The 26049-nt window shown below is 38.0% G+C and overlaps 1 protein-coding gene across 1 annotated transcript in view; it reads left to right on the top strand.

Annotated features, from left to right (window-relative positions):
• Positions 1-26049, top strand: part of LOC139473821 (tubby-related protein 4-like) — a 214247-nt gene that overhangs the window by 131008 nt on the left and 57190 nt on the right. The window contains exon 9 of the mRNA XM_071256582.1: positions 25788-25978. Within this exon, the coding sequence (XP_071112683.1) occupies positions 25788-25978 (191 nt within the window). The remainder of the gene's footprint in view (positions 1-25787; positions 25979-26049) is intronic.

Raw genomic sequence — 26049 nt, 5'->3', positions numbered from 1 at the left:
GAATTTTATTTCCTTTTTGGTCCATTTAGGAAATTATGTTTTAGATGCCAGCAGGTATCAGGGCTAAGAGTGGGCCATGGACCATCAGATAAAATTTCAGTTTCAATTAAGTGCATTGCAATCAATAAGATGGTGTGCCATCGGTAAGATAGTAGGGTTAGATCGCACCCAATGTATGATAAAAGGTTATGTTGTTATTCTCGATCATGCAAATGTTGTTTACCGGGTATATTTTTTAATATTAGATGGCTGATTGTTATTTCCTTGTAAGAAAATAGATTTCGATGAAAACGAGTCGTTGCATGCACTGAAACATTACAGAAAGTGATTATCAGATAAATGTCAATGTTGAGGAAGGATGTCTTTACAGACATCTTGCCGCCCTATATCTCCCTACAGTGGAATACATTCTTGGACTAAGCACAGTTACCTTGAAGTACCATAAATCCTTGATCAGAGGCAGAGAAATGAATACATCAGGTCTTCAATAGAAGCTTGGTAAGAAGTTTCAGTGAAAGTAAGTAGGATGGGCCGAAAATAGGTCTTTGGTTCCAATCATTACAGTGCCATAGAACGGCAAACGTTATGTCACGGCATGGTTGTCATCGAAAAGCCACTGGACCAATGGTATACCTGTTCCCATCAATGATGACACCTGATTTCTTCAAGAGTTTGAATAAGATTTGTATTAAGGCCACAGCGGCAATCCCATCTTATGTAATCTCTGGGGTTACAGAACAAAAACCTATCCATCATATAGCAATGCAAAATTGTTTTGAATGTTTTAATTTATTTGGAAAATGGTTAAAAAAACACTAATACTTTTGATCAACTAAACAATGTCCAAATTTCAACAATGTCCCAAGTTTTTTTATTATGTGTGAGCCTCAGTGATACAGCTGGACGATTGTTGACTGCAGCATGAAGTAAAGTTCACTCACTCACTCCTTGGCATAATGTTTATTTATTGTTTCAAAGGTGCATGTTTTAACTTCTTTGATAGGCATTTAGAAGTTGGAGTACTAAGTAAGGATAAGAAATTTATGATTGAACAACTTCTTTATATCACTTGCTTGATAACGGTGTTAGAACCTACACCGAAACGTCGCTCTTAATTGTAATAAAGAAGTTGTTCATCCATAAATTTCTTATCCTTACTTAGTTGCATGTTTGTTTTTGTTCACTTGAGCAAGATTTATTTATTGACCTTTGGCTGTAAGAATGCAGCTCTTACAATCAGATTAATGGTTACACAAGAAACGAAGGGAAAAGAGATCTGTATCTGAAGGAATAAAATCTGTATGCTTTCTTGTCAAGTGAATAATACATTGCATGTAATTGCTAACTATGGCTTTCATGCCAGCCCAGTTAAATTAAATATATGTTTGGTGGCCCCTTTGTGGTCCCTTGCCTGAATACATTTATGATCTAAGTAATAATTGTTTGGGCCTTGTAATTATGTGTTACCTTTTTTATTTTCTTGTCAATTGGATGCTGTAAGAAATAAACTGTCACTGTAGTTCAAATTCGGGGCATTGGTGGTTCAATTTGCCCAAGAGTTGCATCATTTTGGCACTTAAGAAACCTATGATCATGGCCGTCAAATCAACTGTTTTAGTCACGGGGTTGTTATTGTGATTTGATAACCTGTGGTTGTCCATTCAAAATCGAATAATTTCCAAATTCAGGAAAAAAGATTTCTCATCTCTGTTCATCTGTTTGGTCAGTAAGTTTTGGTATGCCCCTAAAAATCTTCCTCTTCTTTGATTGTTTTAATTTATTAGCTAAAACAATTATGTCAAGGTGACATTAGGGACTGGTCATTTATTACAAGGTTACAAGGAGGAGCAGGGGGAGGTGCGTTTGGTCCACCAATGAACTGAAAATAACAATGCTTGTCATATTTATGGATGATCCTCCCCATGACATGGACATTTTTTCACACCTCTCTCGGAAAAGACAAAGTACTTTACATCTCATTATTAAATGTCCATTTTGTCATGACTCTCCCCAGATATATTAATTTTTTTACCCTCCCCTAGAAACTGAAATATTGTTTTGTTACTATCCGCTAATTCCATCTAAACCTCCTCCCCCTAGTACATATGATCGGTCCCTTACAAGTGACACATGAGTTTCAAAGAGGGGCAGGTCAGACGAAAATACTAAGGCAGACGGAAACCTCTTAAACATTTAAAGCAACAACTACAAGTGACATCCAGTTGCTCACTTAAGTGAAGTCAGGGAAGAACTGTTTGAATAACACTGTTGGGAGATACTGAAAGCCCACAAAGAAATCGCACTTGTGAACGTATTCAAGCGAAATATGCTGTTTCATAGGAATGATATTTCTTTATCATTAAAGAGATTTTCAGTTTGAATTTGTCACACAAGTGCACACGAAGTAGTACAATTTTCAGATGATTGTGTTTCTGAATATTTCATTGAGACATTGACATTTTCATGCGGAATAAGTGATTCAACTTCTTGCTTCGAGACCTTCTTCACTGACAGGTTGTCGAATATTGTCAGGAAGAGAACTTTGTCATGCTAGTCCCATAAGGACATTATTTTCAGTACAAAAAAAAGAATCAATATTTTCTGGAAATGAATTTGGCCATAAGTTAGAGAAGGAGTGACCTACTTTTCCAGACGGGATGCATGAATTTTAATATTTGTGAATAACTGGCTCTCCCAGGTGCATTTAAACAGCTCAAGTTTCCATCCACATGCAAGTAAATTTCATTTGTTTTTAACCATCAAACCCAAGCAGACAAGGCAGTCTTAAGTTGGTCTTTCTTTATGCGTAAGAGCGTGGTTCCCTCAGGGTTGCTCTTCTCTGAAGTTCCCAAGGCAGTTGGATGTAAAAGTAGGAATGCTTGTGGAAAGAAAATTGCATAGCCGCTGAATCAAGAGGTACTCCTAGTTAACTAATCAGAATATGCTGCTTTAATTTTTTTCTTCCTTTAATTGGATGGGCAAACCTTGACATCTTTTGCTGTGTGAAGCATGTGGTGGTTATATAATTAGGGCTGAAATAGTGTTGTTCCACCACACCTGCAGGTGCCTTACATCAATAAAGCATTATCAGTAATGTGATTAACTTTGGAACCTGATAATGCATATCCATGTTCTCCTGTGTCTATGCAATGCTAGAGTTAGATCAAGAGAGTCTACCCTTTTGACATGAAATTTTAATCAGACCCTAGAGTGGTTTTGCTTTTGTGACGATAATTCCATTTTGGTATTGAATGACATGTACAAGCCAAGTGCCATGTCACAAGCTGTATAGAAAGAAATTCAGTTTTTCCATATGGATGATTTTTTGTATATTTTTGTAACAGTTTCATTTGATGATAAAATGCAATCATAACCACAAAAATAAACCACAATTAGAAAATATGTTGAGATGAGAGATATATAGGTGGGTATTTTTTGCCTATATCTTGATTCGATGTTGTTGCTAAAGTACTCATGGAAATGGAAAAAAAACTATTTTTCTCAATCTAAAAATCAACACAAAGTGTTACGTAGCTGTAAATACGAAATAACAAAACAACTAAAAAAAGTACTAGTCTGGATTTGCTAGTTTGATCTCAGTGAACAATACAAAATGTACTTTACAGGAGGTAATTTGTTGGCACTTTCAACACTCAAAAATAAAACTAAGTCCAATTTGACATAGCAGAAACAGACTATAGGCATCATGCACCTGTTCTCACCTGTCGTCAAGGTGTCATAGGTCACCTTGATCTACTTACACCTGGTTATGCCCTATTTCACAATAGACTGTTTTATTCACATTTTTACATACTTTAACGTCTAAAAAGGCATAAAAACATTTGATACGCTGTATTTGTGCCACGGCCCAATTAGTACTATTTTGGTTGTTTGAATTTTTACATATTATGTAAATTAACTGCATTTATTTAAGATCTGAGGTCGAAAAAACAGGTTTTTTTCATTTCCGTGAGTACTTTTACACATGCAGCTCTTGCCAGGAGTCTTGACCAGTATCTCATCTATACAGATGCTGTGCATGCCAAGGGTAATTTTAGCCCATCTTCCTTCAGGTCATGCTGCCTAGAGTTAAATGTTATTGACAACTTTGACAGTTCTTGCCAGGATACATATTAATGCTTGGCCTCTCGCATGGTTAAAGTTACATTCAGATTCGGAAAACGCACAGTGCTCTCAGTAAGTGAGTGAGTGAGTGAGTTGGGTTTAACGCCGCTTTTAACAGTATTCCAGTTATATCACGGCGTGTCAGCATAATTTGGGAGGAAAGCCCGAAGTGATGCAGGTCTCAGACGTTTACCACTTCGGTGAAACCCACGAGCACGGTATGGTGCTGACAAACCTAGAAACATAATTGGGGCGAGCCGAGTTTCGAACCCACAATCATAGGTTTCTGGCGTGCCCAAGGGACGCAACTCTACACAGCGAATCGCGGCGCCTTAGACGACTGGGCCACCCGTACCCCCCGCTCTCAGTAAGACTGAACATACAAGGTTGAAGCACTGTACTGTGTTGCTTCATGTGAAGTTTGTGAGAACTGAATGGGCCGGATTGTCTGTATCAAAATGCACTTGTTCAGACTTAATCCTACATATTTGGTTAAAGGGCAAGTTCACACGGAAATGAACCTATTTTTCTTGTACTTTTTCCACATTAAAAGTGTTAACCTAGTAGTGTCATAGACAAAAATATAAAAACATCACAATTAATTAACATATTTTTTGCGTTAAAACGATTGATATTTTTCACATTTACCAAGTGTTCTATTTCCAGAACAAAAACACCATGGCTTATTCCCCTTGCAACATGACGTCATTGGTGCCAATTGATAAACATTATGACGTCATCATGCTTTGTTAGAGCCGCTTCACGTGGTGTAGGTACAGGTGTGTGATTCTAGCGTCTCAGATGCCAGCCAGCATAGTGTTATGCTGAGTCACCACTGCGCCGGAGTGTGTCGTAGGCCATGTTGTTTTACCGCAAACTGGTACTTGATATCTTTTGCGTTGAGAATAGACAGGGACCCAGTTGAATTGGCACCAATTACGTCATAATCTAAGGGGGATAACTCAGGCATGTTTAGCTCGAAAAACGAAGGCCTCATAACAGCATAGCATTTTCACACTATTGTGAGCTTCCTACTTTCACTGTGAAAAAAATGAGTTTATATTTTCAAACACAGATACTAACTAATTCTAAAATTGAGTTTTGTTTAGAAAAAGAAAGAAAGTGATTTTTGCGTGTTCACTTCCCCTTTAAGGTAAACTATGTAAATATATTCTGAAAGTGTCAATCTTAGAGCAGATAGCAAAGTTACTGGTTTACTCCATTCAAACTTGGGTGTAGGGTGAACTTTCCCTGTAGAAACTTCAGCCTTGGCCAAACTTGCCGCCACTCTCTGGAATAAAATGTTTTAATTATCAACCAGGTAGCATGATAGACAGGATGGCTGACAGAAGGAGATAATATGGCAAATACTCAGTATCAACTGTTGATACATTCGAAACTTGATGCAAATTCTCAAACTTGTGACCTCCAGCAATTGACTTCACCTGTACCTGGTAGTATGTCATTGCTTGATTTGCTGTCATGTTCGTTTCATTGCGTCAAATCTTCCTGAACCTTCCTCCTTATTGGCAGAGAGACCTGATAGGGATCTCTGGTAAGGAAACAGGAACGTGAAATTGGCTTAAAGTGAAAACACATAAGCTATAAGCTGAGTTCAAGGATTCCACTTCTAAGAGTCACCCGTGGTGGTGTTCCTGGCTGATTTGCTTGTTGTGCTGTGGACAAGATTCGATTTTCAATCTGCAAAACCTGTTGTACCATACCCTGGTGACATTGCTCAACAGAGTTGTAGACAAAGGACAACGATGAAAAAATTGGAAAATATAAGTCACAAGATAACTTAATACTTGTTAGGTAATCATCAATGTCCAGATGACACAAGAATGTTGTCCCTAAATTTACTTTAAGATATATTTCTACCTTCTATTTTATTCTATATTACATTGTGCATAATTGCTTAAAGTGGCATAAACCCCTAGACATTCAGCCTATTCTAATCACTAGATGGTTGAATAACTATTTTGGTATAATGGAGAGTGCCTGGAGTATTATGAGAATTAGAGACTAGCCATTTATTACAGGGTGTTGTGGGTCGAGGTTTTTGATGCACTAATGTACTGAAATTAATTACCCTTCCCTAAAACCCTCCATGAAAAGATGAAATGCAAAAGCACTTTATATCTTTTTATAAAATGCCCATATTTTCTTTACCCGCCCCAAGTATGTATATTATATTATGTCATATGTCTTCTGACCCAGCGCTGTAAGAAATGGTAAGAGGCTAATTAAAGGGATAGGGTGGTCAGACTCGCTGACATGGTTGATGCATGTCATCGATCCCAATTGCGTGATATTAATCACTGGATTGTCTGGTCCAGACTCGATTATTTACAGACTGCCGTCATATAGCTGGAATATTGCTGAGTGCGGCGTTAAACAACCCAACCAACCAACTAACCAATAATAAGAAATGAACGGTCCCTTAGAAGTGAATAAGAGCCATATAATGTGGTGATTGACAGAGTGCAGCTAAACCAGATATACAATGTAGATGTGGTGTTGTATATTGATGAGGGCTGATCGTGATGTGACTAAGGCAGCTTTGCTGGTGTTGTTTCTCTGTCTCTGGGCTGACTTCAGGCACCTACTATGTCAACCATTCCACACAAACACACAGCATTCAGATGGACTAATTGTTCTCATTGTTCTGTAATTGTAGGTCTAGACTAAGAAATTAGATTCGCTTAAGAAATTCACTCATGAGATAACACGTGGCTGCCTTTCTCGGAGGCCCGAAATGCAGAAGATTTTAGATGTGTTAGAAATAATAATGATGGTGTTTTCAGGGATTGACACTGGATCTGGATAGTCACAATGGATTTCTGTCAGTTATCCTAAATGATTGATCGGTGGGGACTTCAGATATATATCATGTAATGATAATCTTCTTGTCTTAATAGGACATTTACCTCCCCTTGGCTTGTTTGTTTGTAAACATTTGATCATACCTCTGACTGAATTTCATCTGTTGAGCATGGTTCTATTACAAACACCCGTGAAGAACTGGGTTTAGATAGGTCTTCAGCAACCCATGCTTGCCGTAAGAGGCGACTTGGTGGATGCATGTCATCGTATCCCAATTGTGTAGACAGATGCTCATGATTTCAATCACTGGATTGTCTGTTCGAGACTCGATTATTTACAGACCACTGTCATATAGCTGGAATATTGCTGAGTGTGGCGTTAGACAACAAACAACCAAAACACCTGAGCTGATATTTGGGGTCTTAATTCTTTGCTTTGTTTTTTATGGCCAATTTGGTACTGTTAAAGATTTAACATATTCAGGCATTTGCTTGCCTCCATGAAACTACATTCAGCTGAAACCAGTGGATCATTTTAATCATATCTCACATAATGATTTGATGACAGATTCTTTGAGTGGTATTTTTTGTTAATAACCCTTTTTATGGCCATTGCTTAGCAATTGCGCATAGCTACTTTACAATCTCTGCGGAAGGATTTCAGATTTGAAAATCGAAAGGAGAAGAAAGTTCACATTTTGGTCATGTAGACATCAAAACAGAGCACACTGCTGCTGATGAAGTATTCTGGCTGACTTCATCACATTCAAGATGGCTGGCAAACATAGTTGTTACCAGGGTAGACTACGTCCTAAATACCTGTTGTCCATCCGCAAGACCATATGACAAGAAGGATGAATTCAACTTTCCTTTTATGGCATGTAATATTCCAGCAGCCTTGGTTGCTACATTTCACAACATTTGAAGAAAAATTTAGCTTCATATGACTCTTGCTCAAAAGTTGATTGATCTGGGTTACAGCATTCTAGACCTTAGTAAAGTTTTCAAGATTTTTTGAGGTAGATAATTATTAGACATATCTAAATTTGATTTGTTTGTGTTAAAATGATGTCTGATGCAATTCCCTATTTTGTCTTGTACCCATTTTTTTTTCAGGTGAACAATTGACTTTCCTTTGCATGTGTTTGTGATGGGTGCCTCTGGTGGGGCAGGATACGCTCACCCTTTCACAAAAGCTGAGGATATCATCTATTTGATAATGATTTTTAAACACATGCCTATGATTTAATCAGAATCGTACAATTGACTGCTTTTAGCAAAGATTTCTTCTGATTCTGGAAAGGATTTTGTAACTCTATGTCTATGGGACCGCCTCCGTGGTCTAGTGGTAGAGCGTCCGCCCGGAGAGCGGAAGGTCCGGGGCTCGATCCCCGGCTGCATCATACCAAAAGACTTTAAAAGATGGTACTTCTTGTTACCCTGTCTGGGGAGAGGTTGGGTAGCCCAGTGGTTAAAGTGTTCGCTCGTCATGCCGAAGACCCGGGTTCGATTCCCGACATGGGTACAATGTGTGAAGCCCATTTCTGGTGTCCCCGCAGTGATATTGCTGGAATATTGCTAAAAGCGGTGTAAAACCTTACTCACTCACTCACTCACTGTTACCCTGTCTGGCACTCGGCATTAAGGGGCTAAAACAAGGACTGGTCGGCTTGGAGTCAGTATATTGTGTCCGGACTAGTACAAGCAGCCACACACGTGCATGCAAGTCGCTATATAAGTGCAATAATCTTAAACACCATTTCACCTCACTACCTCAACTATGTCTATGGGATTCTGTGGGTAGACTGAGAATTAGTTGGGCTGCCACAGAGTCTATGCTCCCATAACTTTGAATTGGGGAATATCTTGGAAGACTTATGCTCATCTTAGGCCTGGCTGCATGTGTGTTGTCATATCCTGACATCATTGTTCATCATGGATGTTTACCGAGCTGCATCTGTGGGGACCTCCTCAGGTGGGAAAACTCACTCAACTGTGACCAGAGCACTATCCCCAAAGCGACCTTATCATAAGTGAATGTTAAATATGGGCGCTTTGTGTAATGTCATGTCCTAACAGGATGGATCGATGCTGCCATTGTTGCATCTGTGAAGCCGTCATCTGGCCGATTGTGTATCATCATGTCCTGACCAATGAGTGTGTGTTATCTGACCTTGACTGTTGATCATACTTTCAACATCAATGTCGATGCACACGGTTCTATGGCTGTGATACATTGTAAAAAACTCGTTCACTCTCCTAGAGCATCACCAACATAAATGTCTCATAAAATGACAGCTGAGATCCTAGTTGGCAGTTAAGAATAGTTAACTGTAGAAGAGCCTGTCTGGTTCAAATGTATGTAAAAAAGTATTGGCAAAGTTTTTTACCGTGTGCATTAAGATTTCCTCAAAAGAATGGCCTCAAGGACGGATCTCATCAAGTTATTGTTAAAAATGCCTTCAACTCCATGTTAGTTCTAGAATTGATATCAAATAAATATTCTTGTGGAGCCAAATCTTCTCATATTAGCTCATCAATTTTAATGAAGGAGCATCAAGCTGCACTTATGGTGACAAATATGCAAGGAAGGTTTCGAGTTTATGATAAAGTCGGTTTTACTTCTATTTTGATCATGTCCACACATTTATCCCAGCCCCCACATCAAAGCATTGCAAGACATGGCATGCTGATGACACGAGGAATTGTGTGTAAAGGTTGCAGTGGTCGGGCCTCACTGGCCCCAAGTGTTGTCTATTGTGATCCAGATTTTGACCTTTAATGTCAGCTTGTTGGAGACAGACTTGCTGTTAGCAGAGTTATCAGGGACTGTATCAAAGTACTGGTGGGTCCTGGAAAATAGGCACACTTGACAAAGGCATCGCAAATGGGATGGTGATGAATTGAGAGGTCCTCCTCAACTTTTCTTAAGACTTGATTGCTGTTTGGACAATGGCTGCTGATATGACTAATACCACAGAGGAAGGCCAACAAGCAAGCTTTTAAACTCTTATCTTATGAGGCCCAATGGTTAAAACTCTTGTAAACTCTTTGTTAATGTATGGGATTTACATAGAGAATCTCACCCGAGTGTCTTTTGAGATCAAATATATATCATCACGAGTTGATATTTTTTATATCAAAAGACACAAGAGTGAGATCTTATTTATCATGCAACATCATCGTTCCAACTTTTTCAGTTTGTAGACAGTAAAAAGCAGTGTCTTAAGTGTAAAAAGTACTGTTGAAAGCTTCAGTAGCAGAGCCATTAGTGATGTTATTTGATTTTGACATCATGGTAACCAATGACATCACAATAATCTGCAAAGCATTGTGATGCAATTTCATTGTAGCAATATCTACAATGTAAATATTGCTTGATCTCACCCAAACCATATCTCCTGTGGGAGCCAGTTTGGGATGATAAAATTTTCTTAGCACTAAGATTGCTATGTGCAAATTGGCCTGACTGAATGACTCTATAACTTCTGACTGTAGTACCGGTATTGCTTTTTACTGTTGACCACCAGGCTGTCTGGTACAGAATTATAACACAGGCATAACTGTGGCATTTCTTCATTCACTCTGTGTAATGCCACTCATATGTTTTCAGATGAATAATGTTTTGCAGGAAGGATATATGATTACAGTTAATCAAAATGGGATTCATGTGTCATTTGTTTGAGGTATTTTTTTGCCAAGAAGCATCATGTCTGTAAATATTTCTACATTGTAAGCCCCAGAGGAATTTCCGCCAAAAGAGATACAAAGTAATTCATACCAACAGGTGGCTAATAGGTACAAAATCAGATTTCTAAGATGTAATTGTTTTCTGATTGAGGTTATTGCATATCAGAAAACAAATCCCAGTTCGGCCCAGTTACAAGATATTGGAAGTTAAATAAAAGGGAAATGTAACAGGGCTGTCGGCTAAACTAGATTCCTTGGAATAAATTGAAAACAGAATTATTCGTCAACCATCATAAAGCTAATGCAGTGCAAATAGGATCAGAAACCAGTCTATACAAGAGGGTTTCGTTTCAGTGAGTGACACATTTGTTACACTATCAGCAAGAATTATTACCAATACTGTTGTATGTAGCTTGGTAAAGACTGTGTAACAGTTCTATGCTCATTACTGTCTCATCAAGATTGATGGTGACGTCAGAGAATCTGGGTTGGTGTATTAATAAGTTGTAATTGTAATAAAGAAGTTGTTCATCCATAAAACTTGTCTTACTTCATCACTCCAACTTCTAAATGCCACTCAAAGAAGTTATTAATAAGTTGGCTCTGAATTGATACCTCTGAATATGCAGTCATATATAAAACTGCAATGTTAGTGTGCAGAGGATCTAAATGTATCAGAACATGTTCAGGACAGTTGCTGCTCATTGTGCTTGACACTCCACCTGAGACCTTGAAGACTTTGCAATGACTTAGTTCATATAAAAATATAAAAGTCAACGTCTCGATTATCCACCAAAACAGATTATATTTGGCATAAAAGGTAAAATAGCAGTGAAAAGTGTATGAATAGACATTAAAATTCAGTGATGACACCGGGGATTTGGAAGAAGGGGTAAGCCCTACTGGTAGCTCTCACCACTCACACAACTGGCATAAAAAGTATCCCACCCTAGTGACATGGCTTCAACCTCATTGTTTGTTATATTAGTGACTATGGTTTATGTCCCTATTTGATCACCTTATATTTACCTGTACATTTCAGTCCAACACTGTGGAACTGCTAATGGAACCACTTGTTTGCCTTGATTACACAGCATCACAACCTGACAGTGTACAGCTGCCATTGCTAACTATGTCATTAAACACCATACACTCACTCATTCTCCACTAAACATTTTCTAAGATAACAGAACCTCTGACTTTAATTACGAATACTGATCAAATACGCCAGATGGAAGATAATACTTTGCTCCTTTAAAGCAGTAGGATTAATGAAAACATAATCTTTAAAGAAACTGTCATTCAATACCATTACCATGTTGTTACCGTGTAACCATTTTATTTACAAAGACACCACAATGAGGTATTCTCGGATTAGAAAATCTCCACAATGTGCGTGATAAAATCCCGATGATATCATGTCCTCCTTAACACTAAGCCAGCCAGGAGGTATGTAGTACTTTGTCCTCAGTATTTCCTTTTATGCTGTTTTTGGATGTTTCTTCTTGTCATGGGCAGCTTCTCACAGAGCGATCCTGACCTGAGGCAATGTGTCTTGATGTGGCACCAGCTTGGAATTCTCCCCCTTAGAGATCCCAGAGATGTCTGCAACATGATTAGCTATGATGTTGTAGTTCTGAATTTGGATCATTAAAAACTCAGAGGAGATTTTGTTACTTACGTTTTTGCTTCATTAGGAGTGTATTTTTTTATCAATGCCTAAAACATTTGAGACAATTTGCTTGAGGGAGTTACAGTTTGTGCCACAACTAGTCTTATTGTGTGTACTGATCGGGCTAACATTGTGATTTTGATATTATGATGCTGATAATATGTTAGGCGAAAATATATATTTAAATTTTCATCATTTTGTTTTGGCGAAATGTTTGTCAGTTTTTAATATTCATTTTGTTGCAACAAAGTGTTCAGTTATCTGTGAAGGATGTGATTCATGTGCAGCATAAGTGTTGAACTATGTATGGGGTTTCATTAAGCAATGCTAGATGTTTTAGGCTGGAGGGGAGGTTACAGATTGTGATAGTGAAAATTTGGTCGCTGGTTCAAAAAATATAAAAATAGGGAAATGAAATGCTGTGTACCCGATTCTCTCCCTCTCTCTCTTTTTTTTATATCTAAGTTTAATTTGGACTGATAGGTGATAAAAAAAGAGTTCATATTGGTCTGGTTTTGTTCCATATTATTATTATGAATCTACAATCTGACTGTTTATTGTCAAACCGATCTTTACAGCGGATCAGTAGACCAAGCAAAAATGAAGGGTACACACATAGTGCTTTATTTCTGTTTGTAGGTACTTAATGCGGAGTGTTTGGTAGTGAGGCACAGTGTTTGGTAGTGAGATTGGATGTTTGGTAGTAAGGCGTAGTGTTTTGTATTGAGATGGGATTTTGGTAGTGATATTGGATGTTTGGTAGTGAGGCGGCATGTTTGGTAGTAAGGCTGCATGTTTGGTAGTGAGGGGGCATGTTTGGTAGTAAGGCAGCATGTTTGGTAGTGAGGGGGCATGTTTGGTAGTAAGGCAGCATGTTTGGTAGTGAGGGGGCATGTTTGGTAGTGAGGTGGTGTGTTTGGTAGTGAGTCGGAGTGTTTGGTAGTGAGGTGGTGTGTTTGGTAGTGAGGTGGTGTGCTTGGTAGTGAGGCGGGATGTTTGGTATTGAGGCAGAGTATTTGGTATTGAGGCGGAGTATTGGGTAGTGAGGTGGCGTGTTTGGTTGTGAGGTTGGCAGGGATTAGAATCCTATGATCAATTTGTTTTTGACCTTATCTTCTCATTGCAAATACTCAGGCTACGACCTCTAAGATATGTTACAGAGAGGAACACGCTGCCTGTGACACTTATTCTAGAGTCTGAATGTACAGGCAGGCAAGGATTTTGTGTTCTTGTGATCCTGTTGCTAAAGAAGATGGCAGTATTTTTAGTGGGTCATTATTTATGCATATGCCTTGTGGAGTATAATATCTATTCTTATCTTTGAAATACCTAAGCTTATTGATGGTTTTTTCTACTAATTCTCATTCATCGCAATGTCTTTGAAGCTGCAGGGGATGTCACTGGCAAGGGACAATTATTTGGTGTACATAACCAGAATGCTCCTTCATAACATAACTTGATTTATATGCAGAAACTACATTTCCATAATACCCTGACCATTCTTCACACTAATCCTGGGAACAGCACTCCCAAGGGGTCTTATTCTACTTCTAAAAGTGTCTTAAGAGGCTTCAAGTTGGCAGCACGACTTGGTTTATGCTTGGTTCTACCCATGATAAAATACCTTGGCAGTCGATTTGCACATTACTCATGCCTGATAGAAGAGTGTTTGACCGGTGATTGCATACCTAAACATGGATGTCAAGTGGCCGTTAGCTTCAGCCTTGTGCATGTTTTCAAGGGGGTTCAAAACACTTCTCTTTCATGAGAGCAAAGAGGTAATTAGTAAATGCACTCACAATAACCATCACCTATGTATTTGCAAGCCAAGCTGCTCTTGTTAGGATCAATAGAGTTGAAATCTAACCAGTCATATTGAGAAGGAGGCCTTACTTGTGCCTACGGCTAATGTTTCGTTTATCCACGTTAGGTAATGGCAGCTCACTTGATGTCTTGCTTAGGGACCCGCTTTCCCCGTATTCAGCACATGTTGGCTCTATTGGTGTAATTACACCCATCTACCAAGTGAGGAATGACTTTAATTAAATGTATCAATCCATTCTGTCTTCACACTTAAAGTGCCATGTACTTTTCATGGAAGCACTTAGGGAGTTTATGACAAGATGTCTCCAACAGGAGCTTAGTTGGGGAAGCCCTGATTGATTGCATGGTTATTGGTGTGTTTCTTTGGAAGCAGTATTCTTTATCCCTTCAGCAACACTCAGCTGACACCAAACTCACTCCAGGATAAGCAGGATGCAGGAAAAGACTTCTGAAACCATCGCCATGAAGAGAGACTGCTTTAAGTGGGTTGTGGGTTTGATGTTAATTTGAATGGCATAGTTCGGAGAGTGTGACTGTCCATTGGTACTGTGGGATCTCCGATGGTGTGGAGTGCCTCCTGTATCTATGGTCGGGCGACATGAGTTGTTGCTGAGGTTGTTAGTCTCCTCTGAAGTGGTCATACTCGGTATTGTTGGAACTGACATTCGATGCAATCAGAACGGAGTCTGGAGTTGGGTTCAATACTTTTCTTAATGCTTTTTCAGGTTTATTTCAGAGGCATTCAATCAGATTTGCATTTTCGAGGTATTTTTTCAAACGGCCCCTCAGGCTTCGTGGCCTTCTGACATTTAGACATATATTACAAATTTCCAGTCTGAATATTGTCCATTAGTGAAGGAAGTGGGACACTAATCCCGGTTAGGAAAAACATCTTCATAAAGGGAAATGGTAATATTCTGTTGAAAGAATGTTTATGAAGTTTCATTCAGAGAAAAAAACATATTGATAAGTGTTTTAGCTTTTAGCCTACTTGTTAGCTACTTCTTATTTGACCGAAATACATGTATGTAATATGATCTCAATGGCAATAACGTTTTATTTTACATTAATTGTCACATGTCAGGAAAACCCAGACCTGGGCAATCTTATGTTGAATGGTAACTACTTGCATGGGATAATAGTACAGCATATATTGGAGATTTTACTGGTTTTGAATGTCAGTATGATTATGTCAGTTGAAGCAATGAAATTAGCTTTCAGAATCAGCTCTTTGCAGAGCATAAGATTGATGTGAATACTTACAGACCTAGAAACCCATTACTGTGAAAGAAATGGTCAAGGTTTCTGAAATATATAGCGTGGGGATCCATTTTGTGCATATAAGGAGGGGCACTTGCGTTTCAAGGGTCGATACCTTTCAATCTGAAGCCTTAGATGTATGAAGATAACTGACATGCTTCCTGTCCAAGTGACTGATAAAGATATGCTGGATTCCCAGCTGCCATCATACAGATCGTGATGGCTGCACCATATTTGACTGTAATTGTCTATGTATTCAACACCTATATCCGCCAGGTACAGTCAACGTGCTATGTAACTGTCCCAAGCTGTTATTACACGTTAGGTCTTGAATAACTCAGTATATCGCCCAGTCTACAGTGCACTTGTTATATGACTCCTGCTTGTCACTGTATATGAGGACTGTTATGATTTCTTGTTACCGTTCATAAACCACTTATCTCCCAGAATTGACCATACTTTTAGCATGCTGGCTTCTAAAATGTTGTTGCTGAAGGTCTATACAACGAAACTTTCCTAATTTCTTTCTATATAGTTTCTTTACTTTTTGACAATTCTAATCAATATTTTACTTCAGAAACTCATTATAGGAATATTTCATTGTTTAATCAACAAAAAATTAGGCCAAATAGCATGCATCACTTCATTGTAAAAAGCATAATTGAGAGAGTGAATATTGCTAACTCTGCAATCTTGCAGCTATTTGCAGGCAGGTTTTTGTGAGCTCTGTTTATAATGATCTGGACAATGTATATTCATTGAAATTTTTAATAATAACTCTTTCGTGTGCAACACAGTGTCAAGAAACAGTGGTATAACCTAATATATTCCTCACTGTGGTAATTCATTGCAACAGAACCTGAACAGGTCTAAGAAACCTCATGAGTGTAGGCCATCTGGTCCAGGTCATCATATAGAGATCGAGTCTGCAGTATCTTAATTATCAGTATTGGCATCACTCATATTTAAAATATGATGCATTGTTTCGGGTTTCACAATTTAATTTCATCATTATTTTACTTTACTGATATTAATATGATTTAGTTATCTTTTATAACATTTAGATTTTCATTGAGACTTCAAATTCGTACGGAAGTAACTAGATACAGTATGATTATGCTTCTTCATGTCCTCAAGATGAGTTATTAACCATTGCAGGGTTTTCTTGTCATGCGCATGCAAATTGTAAGTGAACCAAAATAATTTTGAACTGCGAGTCTTGTTGGAAGCCAGAGAGCAAGACTATTTGAATCATTTTAAATTCTTGTAAGAAATACATTCAAAGGTTCAGGGTGTTATCGACTTTCATTAATCTTATGCAGTGATCCCTCGCTACAATGTTATCATGGGGGTCCAAATAATTGATGAGCATAATAGAGGATCTGTGGTTTACCGAGGTGAAGATGTAAGGGGGTAGATCACCAACACACCAGTGCATGCCTGGCTGACCTAATATGACACGTTGCATATCAGAGTTGGGAAAAAGATCAAAATATAGTAGTTGTCAATGATTCATAGTGTGAAAAAGGAGGACAAAAAATATATTTATCATGTGCTATGCGCTGTAAGAAACCACATCGCATCCCTTCAGTGAATTCAGGTGAATAAACAGATATATAACAATCTTAATAAAAATATGAAAATAACAACAATTTGACCAATCACAGTTGGGACTTCCCGCGGTACATGTATTTCGATTGCGAAAAAGTTATGTTGACATATAACAGTCAAATTGCCCGAAATATGACTTTATAGCATTTATGATATGTATACCCATTCTCTGACAACTACGATTTGTCTCAAGGCATCAATATGGTAATCTGATTGTGGTTGCTGTAAATAACAGAGCGTTAGGGCAGTCTGATTATCAGTTCACACATGATTTCTCAGAAATTTATGTAAACAATATTGAATTCAATTTTGAATAAAATTATAAAATATGTTGCTAACCTCGCCCTGATTTACAGATTTACTGATGACCAGATGGTGTAATAATAGGATTAATTTGCGTACTGCATTTCGGTGTTACTTGCTTGCAGTGATCAGCTGATAATATTTTTGAGTCAGTGCAAAACTATTTATCAAAAATATCTAATTTTTGGGAGCCATGCATTAACATATGCTTTACCTGAGATAGAGCTATATTGAAGGGCACTATAGCGAGGGGACACTTTTGGAATCTCCATCTATAACTGCTGGGCTTACGGTTTCTCACCATGTGCAATGGTGTGACATAAACAAATCACGGAACTTGAGTGAACCGTACCATAGGCTGCCAGCCTGGGATCTCCATATTCATGCCTTGGACCCCCAATATGTATTAACGAGAGTTCGTTGGACTTCACAATAGACAGACCTAGGTGAATCCCTGGGGATAACACCCATTTAACATGAAGCTGGAAGTTGATAAGGAAGTGGCTAAAAGTATCAAAACATTGAGTTATTGTACCATATTTTGTCAATGTATTCATTTCCATACTTGGATTGGTCTAGGTTGAGAAGCTGTGTTATCTTTGCATTGAAGTGAATACTATTTGGCACTACTTTGAACAGTATATATATTTTGATTATAAAGTCTCTGCAAAAAATGTTGGACATGTTTCTTTGTTAATAATTTCAATGCACTTTAATCTTGTGATATAGACCAATATTAGCAGAGAGGTTACTAGAGCAAACAGAGTTTTAAGTGGCACAGCTTTTGACTAGAGGATTAAGGCCAAGATATATTTTTAATTTTCAATTATTTTTTTGGTCAGATCATAGACTTTTATTCTTTGGTTAAACCCACCCATGTTCAGGGTCAGAACTAAACTGAAAAGCTTCAAAAGGCCTGGGTAAAGATAAAATGCCCTTGTAATCTTAAAACAATGGGGAAATTTGGAAATTTGTTCTTGCCCACAGAAATTTGTACTATCCCAGCGACATAGCTGGCTAGTGGGCGAGTGCAAATTTCTAACCCTGATGTTCAGGGTATTGGAACCCTCCCATGTTCAGGGTTTTTAACCCACCATGGATTGGGTATTTGACCCACTCTGATGCAGGATTTTAACCCACCATGTGCAGGGTATTTTAACACATAACCGCTGAGCATGATATTTTGACCGACCCATGGGCAGGGTATTTATCACATCCAAGAGCATGAGCATGGTGCTTAAAGCATTGATCCTGGCAGGAGACTCAAGGATGCAGACCCACTTCTATCAATTCAGGCCAAAATCCTGCACCAACCACCAGACTGCCAGTGCCTCCACATTATTGTAACCTTTATGAAGATAGGCCTATATAGATGCTCTTACTTTAATGCTATTGATATCTATAGAACAATAATCACTTTATTTACACAAGGTATTTATAATATTTTGTGTCATGTCAGTTGTCCATCTAATATGGGCACCTGTCTTGTATCATACCCTTGATAACTTGAAATAGATTTGAGGGTTCAAAGGTCTTTGAGCGAGCAAGGTTTCACTGTGGAAACTCCCTGTGGAAACCACTTAGGCTAAGCTTGTAATGTGATGCAGCAAGTGATAACAGTCTCACTGCAGATAGGATATGAAACCTTCCTACAGACATCATACTCCACAGCCAGGGATGGCCTCCAGAGACTGGCCTGCATACCATCAGTGCCTGATCTGCTCCATATACAAGGATTACGTGGTCAGGTTCCTTGTAAGCCTGCTTGAGGAAGTCATCAAATGTGTAGGATTATACAAACATGGATAGGTCAGCGTACTGGCAACCGCTTTGAATTATTGAAGATGGGAGTAGATTAGTGTATATGTGTTTGCGTGACTGGCTACTCTTGTACTGTTGTGTAAGGTGTTGACAGGTATATGTTGCCTTGATTACCATATTTACTGATGCAGGTTTTAGTGGAGCAGGTATAATCCTTTTTCACATTGTATGCCTGTGAACCAGTAGACTTTTATGGCATAGGGATTGAATGACCTGTAGCTCACCCGACAGAGTTGTCTGCCTTTGTGGCCAGATCTGATGTTGTGGGTTTGCATCCCAGATTTAGTGAGAAATGGGCGCCTTGGCAGCCATATTGAAAAAACTGTTGTGGGTCATTACTCAGTCATTATTGTACAAATGTAATGAAGTTTGGTACATTCCATTTGTCAAGATACATTAAATTATGACCTTGACATTTGGAAACCATTACTCAGTCATTTTATTCAAAATAAAATGAAATATTGGTATATATGTACTTCATAGTGAGGCTCAACACGGATGTCTAGTTCTTTTGCAATGTTTTAAATTTTTACCTAGATTTGACCTTTATTGTACTTAGGTCATGCTCTTAAATTCTCGCAAGATGCATTTCCTTTTGCTATGAACATCGTTTCCTCAGAAACTACTTGACTAAAGAAGCTGAAACTCCACCTATGTGTTCACACCAAAGACAAGACACATAGCTGAATTTGTTCAAGAGGTTCGAATCCAGTTTTCATAATGGCCTTCATAGCAGCTGTATGGAAAAATCTCTGAAATGTAATGCTCCTAAATTCTTAAAAAAATGCATTTTACTATGTAAGCTTCTTTATCTCTGAAATTGCCAGACTGAAGAGACTGAACTTTGGCAAGTATGTTTCTCCTTATGATAACATAATATTTTATTCAAATCATTGGTGTGTAAGTGTGCTGCATGTGAAACTAGTGGGGAAATCTTATGGCATCTTGGAAACATTATTCTCCTCAGAAGGTATACAATGCCCAGAGTTGAAACATTTATGTGAAATAAATTTTACTGCTGTGTATTTCAACAATGTAAAACAATAGTACATTAATTCTTGCAGATTTAGAAAATTATTGACATTAACTATCAACATAGTTACTTGCCTCATATTTCTTAGTACGTTTGTTTTCAGAGCTTGGCAGAAATTATTTGAATATCAATTCAGATATGACAGGAACTTTTGTTGAATGGCTGCTTTGTGTTAATATTTAAAACCGTTGACTACATATGCAGGAGAGCTACAGAACTGAATCTTGGCTGTTCGATGTCAGAATTGAATCTTGGCTGTGACTATGCTTGTCCGAAGAAGCGACTAACAGGATCGGGTGGTCACACTCGCTGACTTGGTTGATGCATGTCCTCATATTCCATTTGCATGGATCTATGCTCACGATACCAATCACTGTATTGTCTGGTTCAGACTTGATTTACAGACCGCCCGCATATAGCTGTAATATTGCTGCGTGCAGCGTTAACACAACAAACAAACAAACAAAACATACACAGGAGAGCTACAGTGCTGTGGCACTATGTTTGAAGCTTTGCAACATAGCAATAATTCGACAGAATTGAGTCTTGGCCGTGTGATAATATCGTATACTACTCAACATCATAGAAATGTTCATAGAATACCAGACAGCCTGTTTTATTGATGGGAATGGACAGCGTAGACATGTTGAATGACCCTAAGAACACTATGTAGTGGGATACACTTAAGTAAAGTGTAATCAGATGCTCTGTGGTAGACATCTTATCCATCAGTACAAGAAACACTAGAGCAAATGGAGGTACACAGGCAGTGGAGCCATTCTCTGCCCGGTCACCCTGTCAACATCAAAGCTAAGGTGGAGAGGAGCACATAACCAGCACAAGTGCTTCTCGAGTAAAAAGTATACCGAAAAATGGCAGTCGTTGGGCAAGAATTATCTGATGCAAATTAAAGTTCTGAGAGATTAATTATGCTGGAAAACGTGTACAAATATTTGGTAATAACAACTTAAAAAATTGATATGGACGACACCTTCTTTGTTGACACTGTTGCTAGGATCCCAGTTTCTGCTATGCCAATCAACAACAGTCAACCAGCTTTTCCTGCTGTGACAACGAGTTGCCAGAGACTCTGGGGTGATAGATGAAGCCTATACATTATCAAGGAAATTATCTGCTTGTAAAACATATTTACAAGTTTGTTTTACATAAAACATGTAAGCTAACACATTCATAATGTCCAGATTAAGCATCAAGAAAGTGAAAATTTGACGATTTTCAGCAAATATAAAATTTCATAGTTTTCACTTACCTAAGTATTTTTTGTTATTGTTTATGTATTCAGAAAATTATTTTATAATGAATTTTTAATATTATCTGTCATCACCCGTTTCCTGATAACATTGGCTGTCTGCTCAGTAACTTGAGGAAATATCGTGACATACTCCGTTGTTTAAGCTTTGTATGAATAACGTGTGTTGGTTCCTTTGATGTTGATTTGAAAGCTTATGGCATCAAAAGTGTGTAAGAAATTTCAGATTTAGACAAAAGGTTTGGTTAGATCGTGTTATTCTGGACATATAGAGCAGGAAATCGTGACCTATATTAAAAATATGGAACTTTGTGGATGTATTGTGCTAAGTTACGAGCTGTGACAAAGATTTGTCATGCAAAACATTTGGCATTAAACATTACATTACATTACATTACACGTGATCACAGAATAAGATGGAAATGATAACTTGGATATAAGTTTGACAACTTTTAGATATATTCTTTAAAATTTTATTTATTACTTTATTTGAAGATTTCCTTGAAACATCTTTAGTTTGCTCTTTGACATAAGGACCCTTTGTCGAAGTGTGTGTCTGAAAATTATTTTTTTAAATAACATTGCGGGAAACAGTGAATATATCTTTAATGTATTGATAAAATATGATAAACTGAAATGAAATACGTATTTCAGGCATTGTGATAGATTTAATAAATGAATGATATATAAAATAATATATACTATTTTGATGTGGCTATGGCTTGGCCTGGGTACTGGCCTGCTGTGTTGAAAGAGTTAAAGTATTGCCAGGCAATATATATATATATATTGACTGAAAATTTCAGTCAAAATGCATATTGACTGATTCACTCAGGCAATGTATGTATTGACTTAAATTTTCAGTCAATATGCAAATTGCTTGAAAAATGGGACTGGATTTGGACAGATGAATGAGACTGAAATAAATTAGACTCCTTAATTTAATCACCTCACTTAATTAGGATCTATTTTGATATTACAAAGGTCAAATGAACTTATGTGAGTAATGAAATGTTTCCACAATGAATTGAATACTTGAGCTCTTTTTTATGTTACTTATCTATACTCAACAACAAAAGTTCCTGTGACAACAATATTTTAGTGTATTTTTCAAACAAGTAAAGTTTGGTTTTCAATATTGTATTACATGTACGGAATCAAGTCACAGAAACGCAGCTGCTACAGATAAGCATGCATTCCATGCTATGTGCGTTAACAGGATTCAATATGTATTGTTTAGCATCGTGCTGACAATAACCACTCAGAAAAAACAACAAAATTATGCAATTATTCAACATTACGAAATGCCATGCCTGTCCGAAAATGAGCATCTGCGAGCCATTGGTTTGCTTGAAGCAGGATCAAGTCAATGTGATGTGACAATTTAACGTCCACAGAAACACCATTTGGTGTTAATGGCAACGTTGGCAACAGACGAATGCAGTCAGAGACCATCCTCAGAGTGGCAGGCCACGCGTAACCAATAATCGACAAGACAACTGGATTCGAACACCACACCTATGAAATCGATTCCAGCTAGCAACAGTTATGGTAGTGGGTGGGATTACAGCAAGACAGAGGACCGGTTTGATAGTGGTAGAGGGAAATCTCAATGCACAGCACTACCGCGACGAGATCATCGGCCCTGTTGTTCTACCGTGTTTGCGGCGTCATGGCCCAGGCATTACCTTTCAAAATGACAACGCCCGGTGTCATATTGCTCGACTTGTTCAGGATTCTCTTCCTTCAACAAAACAATGTGAATGTCATCCCCTGGCCGGCTCGCTCCCCTGATCTCTCACCAATCAAACACATGTAGGATGAGATGGATCGGCGCCTTCGATGTTAACCACGTGTTCCACAGACACTCCAGGAACTTCGAAACATGTTCCAGCAGATATGGACAGATATCCCGCAGGACTTTGTGCGACGCCTGGTCCATTCCATGAGACGAAGATGTGTTGCTTGCATCCCAACCAGAGGTGGACACACACGCTATTGATTTGTGAATTGACATTTTGGCATGTTCATGTTTTTTTTATGAAATCACGCATTTTCTGAAGTCAGTATGGCAAATTAAACAATTTGAACACCTACAGGAGTCTTTTATCTGTTGCAAACCGAAACTGTTTCAGATTTGGTAAAAAACATAACTTTGCATTAAATCTTATTCAATGTCACAGGAACTTTTGTTGTTCAGTATATATTGACATAACATGCAGTTCAGCAACAGATAATGACTGTTAAAAAGTCATGCATGTGAAATATCTAATACTAGCACAGTATGCACAAGTATACCAAGATATCAAATAAAATAATAACAGTCATTGTAAAATATCAATTGTAAAATATCAATTGGTGTAAAGAGACAAAAGAATACCATTAATAATTTGTTTACGTGGGAATTTGAAATATCAGTCTCGACTAAGGAAACATAAAAAACAAAGCCTAATGAAAATTTAGAGTGAGCTTTATCTATATTACAAATTACAATCATCTGATGATTGTCAAGGCAAACCGGATGTAGACACTGCAATGTTCATACAATCATAATTATCGAGATTTTTAATTAATATGGATATATTGTTTTAATTTACAAGATGAAAATATTTAGTTGGTATAATTAGTAACTTTGAATATGTATTTAAACTTATGATAGGGTCTTTTGTGTCTGAAAAAAATCTAATTTTTAAAATTTAAAAAGACCTTAAAAATATATTATCTTTTATTTTTCATATTGAAATATTTGAAGTATTTGGCAACAAACAGCCACCATTCATCCATAATTTTTTTGTATACAATATGCACTAATTAAATATCAAAATATATTTCAGTGATGCAGAGAAAATGCAGATAATGAACAGTTTATATTACGAACTGATTTCTCTGGTCCCTTGTACTTGTAGTTATTTATATCCATGTTCTACTGTAGATGTTTGAGGTGGATATGTACAATGCCTGACCAATATGACCTATTAGACACTAAAGCCTTTGAGGGGTGGTCTGGGGTAGCCTAGTGGTTAAAGCGTTTGCTCGTCACGCCGAAGACCTGGGTTCGATTCCCGACATGGGTACAATGTGTGAAGCCCATTTCTGGTGATATTGCTGGAATATTGCTAAAAGCGGCGTAAAATCCAACTCACTCACTCACTCACTCACTTAAGCCTTTGACAGACATTAAGCATGTATAGATAAAAAGGAAACGCTGAAACTAGAAACAACAAACACCAATACATGCACACCCACTCAAGCAACCCAAGTTTATAAGGGCTTTATAACTCATGTTACATGTGGCTTTGTTCAAAATATGTCATTGTTCTACCTAGCAGTGAATGGGTAGCCAGTAGGATGAGATGGTAATGTGTTTGTTAACCATCTTGCACCTCATAATAGGTATCTTGGGTTTTATACTCCCCAGGGAGCTGAGAATTACATTTGAGAGCACACCGATCCATTGATTAGGGTAATAAACTTGTTGCACTAAGAGCATACTGATCCATTGACTAATAAACTTGTTGCGCAAAGAGCATACTGATCCTTTGACTGGGGTAATAAACTTGTTGCTCTAAGAGCATACTGATCCATTGACTAATAAACTTGTTGCGCTAAGAGCATACTGATCCATTGACTAGGGTAATAAACTTGTTGCGCTAAGAGCATACTGATCCATTGACTAGGGTAATAAACTTGTTGCTCTAAGAGCATACTGATCCATTGACTAGGGTAATAAACTTGTTGCGTTAAGAGCACACTGATCCATTGACTGGGGTAATAGGCAGGGAAATTGGTGCCATAGAAATGTACTCATTGTTATCATTATTATGCATTTTGGATTTGAATAATATGAGAAGGCTGTGTTGGAAATAATAAAGCACACTTTGTGGTTTCCTTGTATTGAATTTAATTTAGAAACTGCTAGATCTTAGGGGCTGTTGGGTAGCCTAGTGGTTAAGGCTAGTGGTTAAGGCGTTCACTCATCACGGCAAGGACCTGGGTTTGACTCACGACATGGGTACAATGTGTGAAGCCGATTTCTGGTGTCCCCTGGCATGATATTGCTGTAATATTTCTAAAAGCGGCATAAAACAAATTCCCTCACTCACTCACTGCTAGATCTTAGAGTTTTGATATAAAGATTGTGTGACAAGGATCCCTTAACTTTCATTCTTCATTTTGAACACTGGTTTATTATATAGCAGAGAGAAGCTGCTGTAGCATTTTTGTAACATGATTCATGTTTTCAGGGGCTTTAGCATTACTTATATATCAATAATGGAGGCAAAAGTAGCCATCTAGACGGAATGGACAGTAACACTTTAACAACTTCTTCCTAATGGTGTTTTCTTTATTCAGATCAGCGAGATGAGAATGGAGATGACACCAGCAGCAACAGTGAATCGGACACAGACATTTCCTCGGAAGGGTGTGGGTCACCCCGTATGCAGAGAAAACGCCGTCAAAAACACTTCCGTGCTGAAAAAGTGGACAGGAGCATTACCTTCAGAACCCTGGATGAGCTGCTCTATAATGACAATTTGCCTGAGGTATGTATATCTTGTTACTGATGGTCATGACAGAATCTTTGATGAGCTTATCCAAGCATTATGAGACAGAG

Source organism: Haliotis cracherodii, unplaced genomic scaffold, assembly GCF_022045235.1.
Source record: "Haliotis cracherodii isolate W230 unplaced genomic scaffold, xgHalCrac1.p SCAF_3, whole genome shotgun sequence".
NCBI classification, from domain to species: Eukaryota; Metazoa; Mollusca; class Gastropoda; order Lepetellida; family Haliotidae; genus Haliotis; species Haliotis cracherodii.
This window is presented reverse-complemented; position numbering and strand designations above follow the sequence as displayed.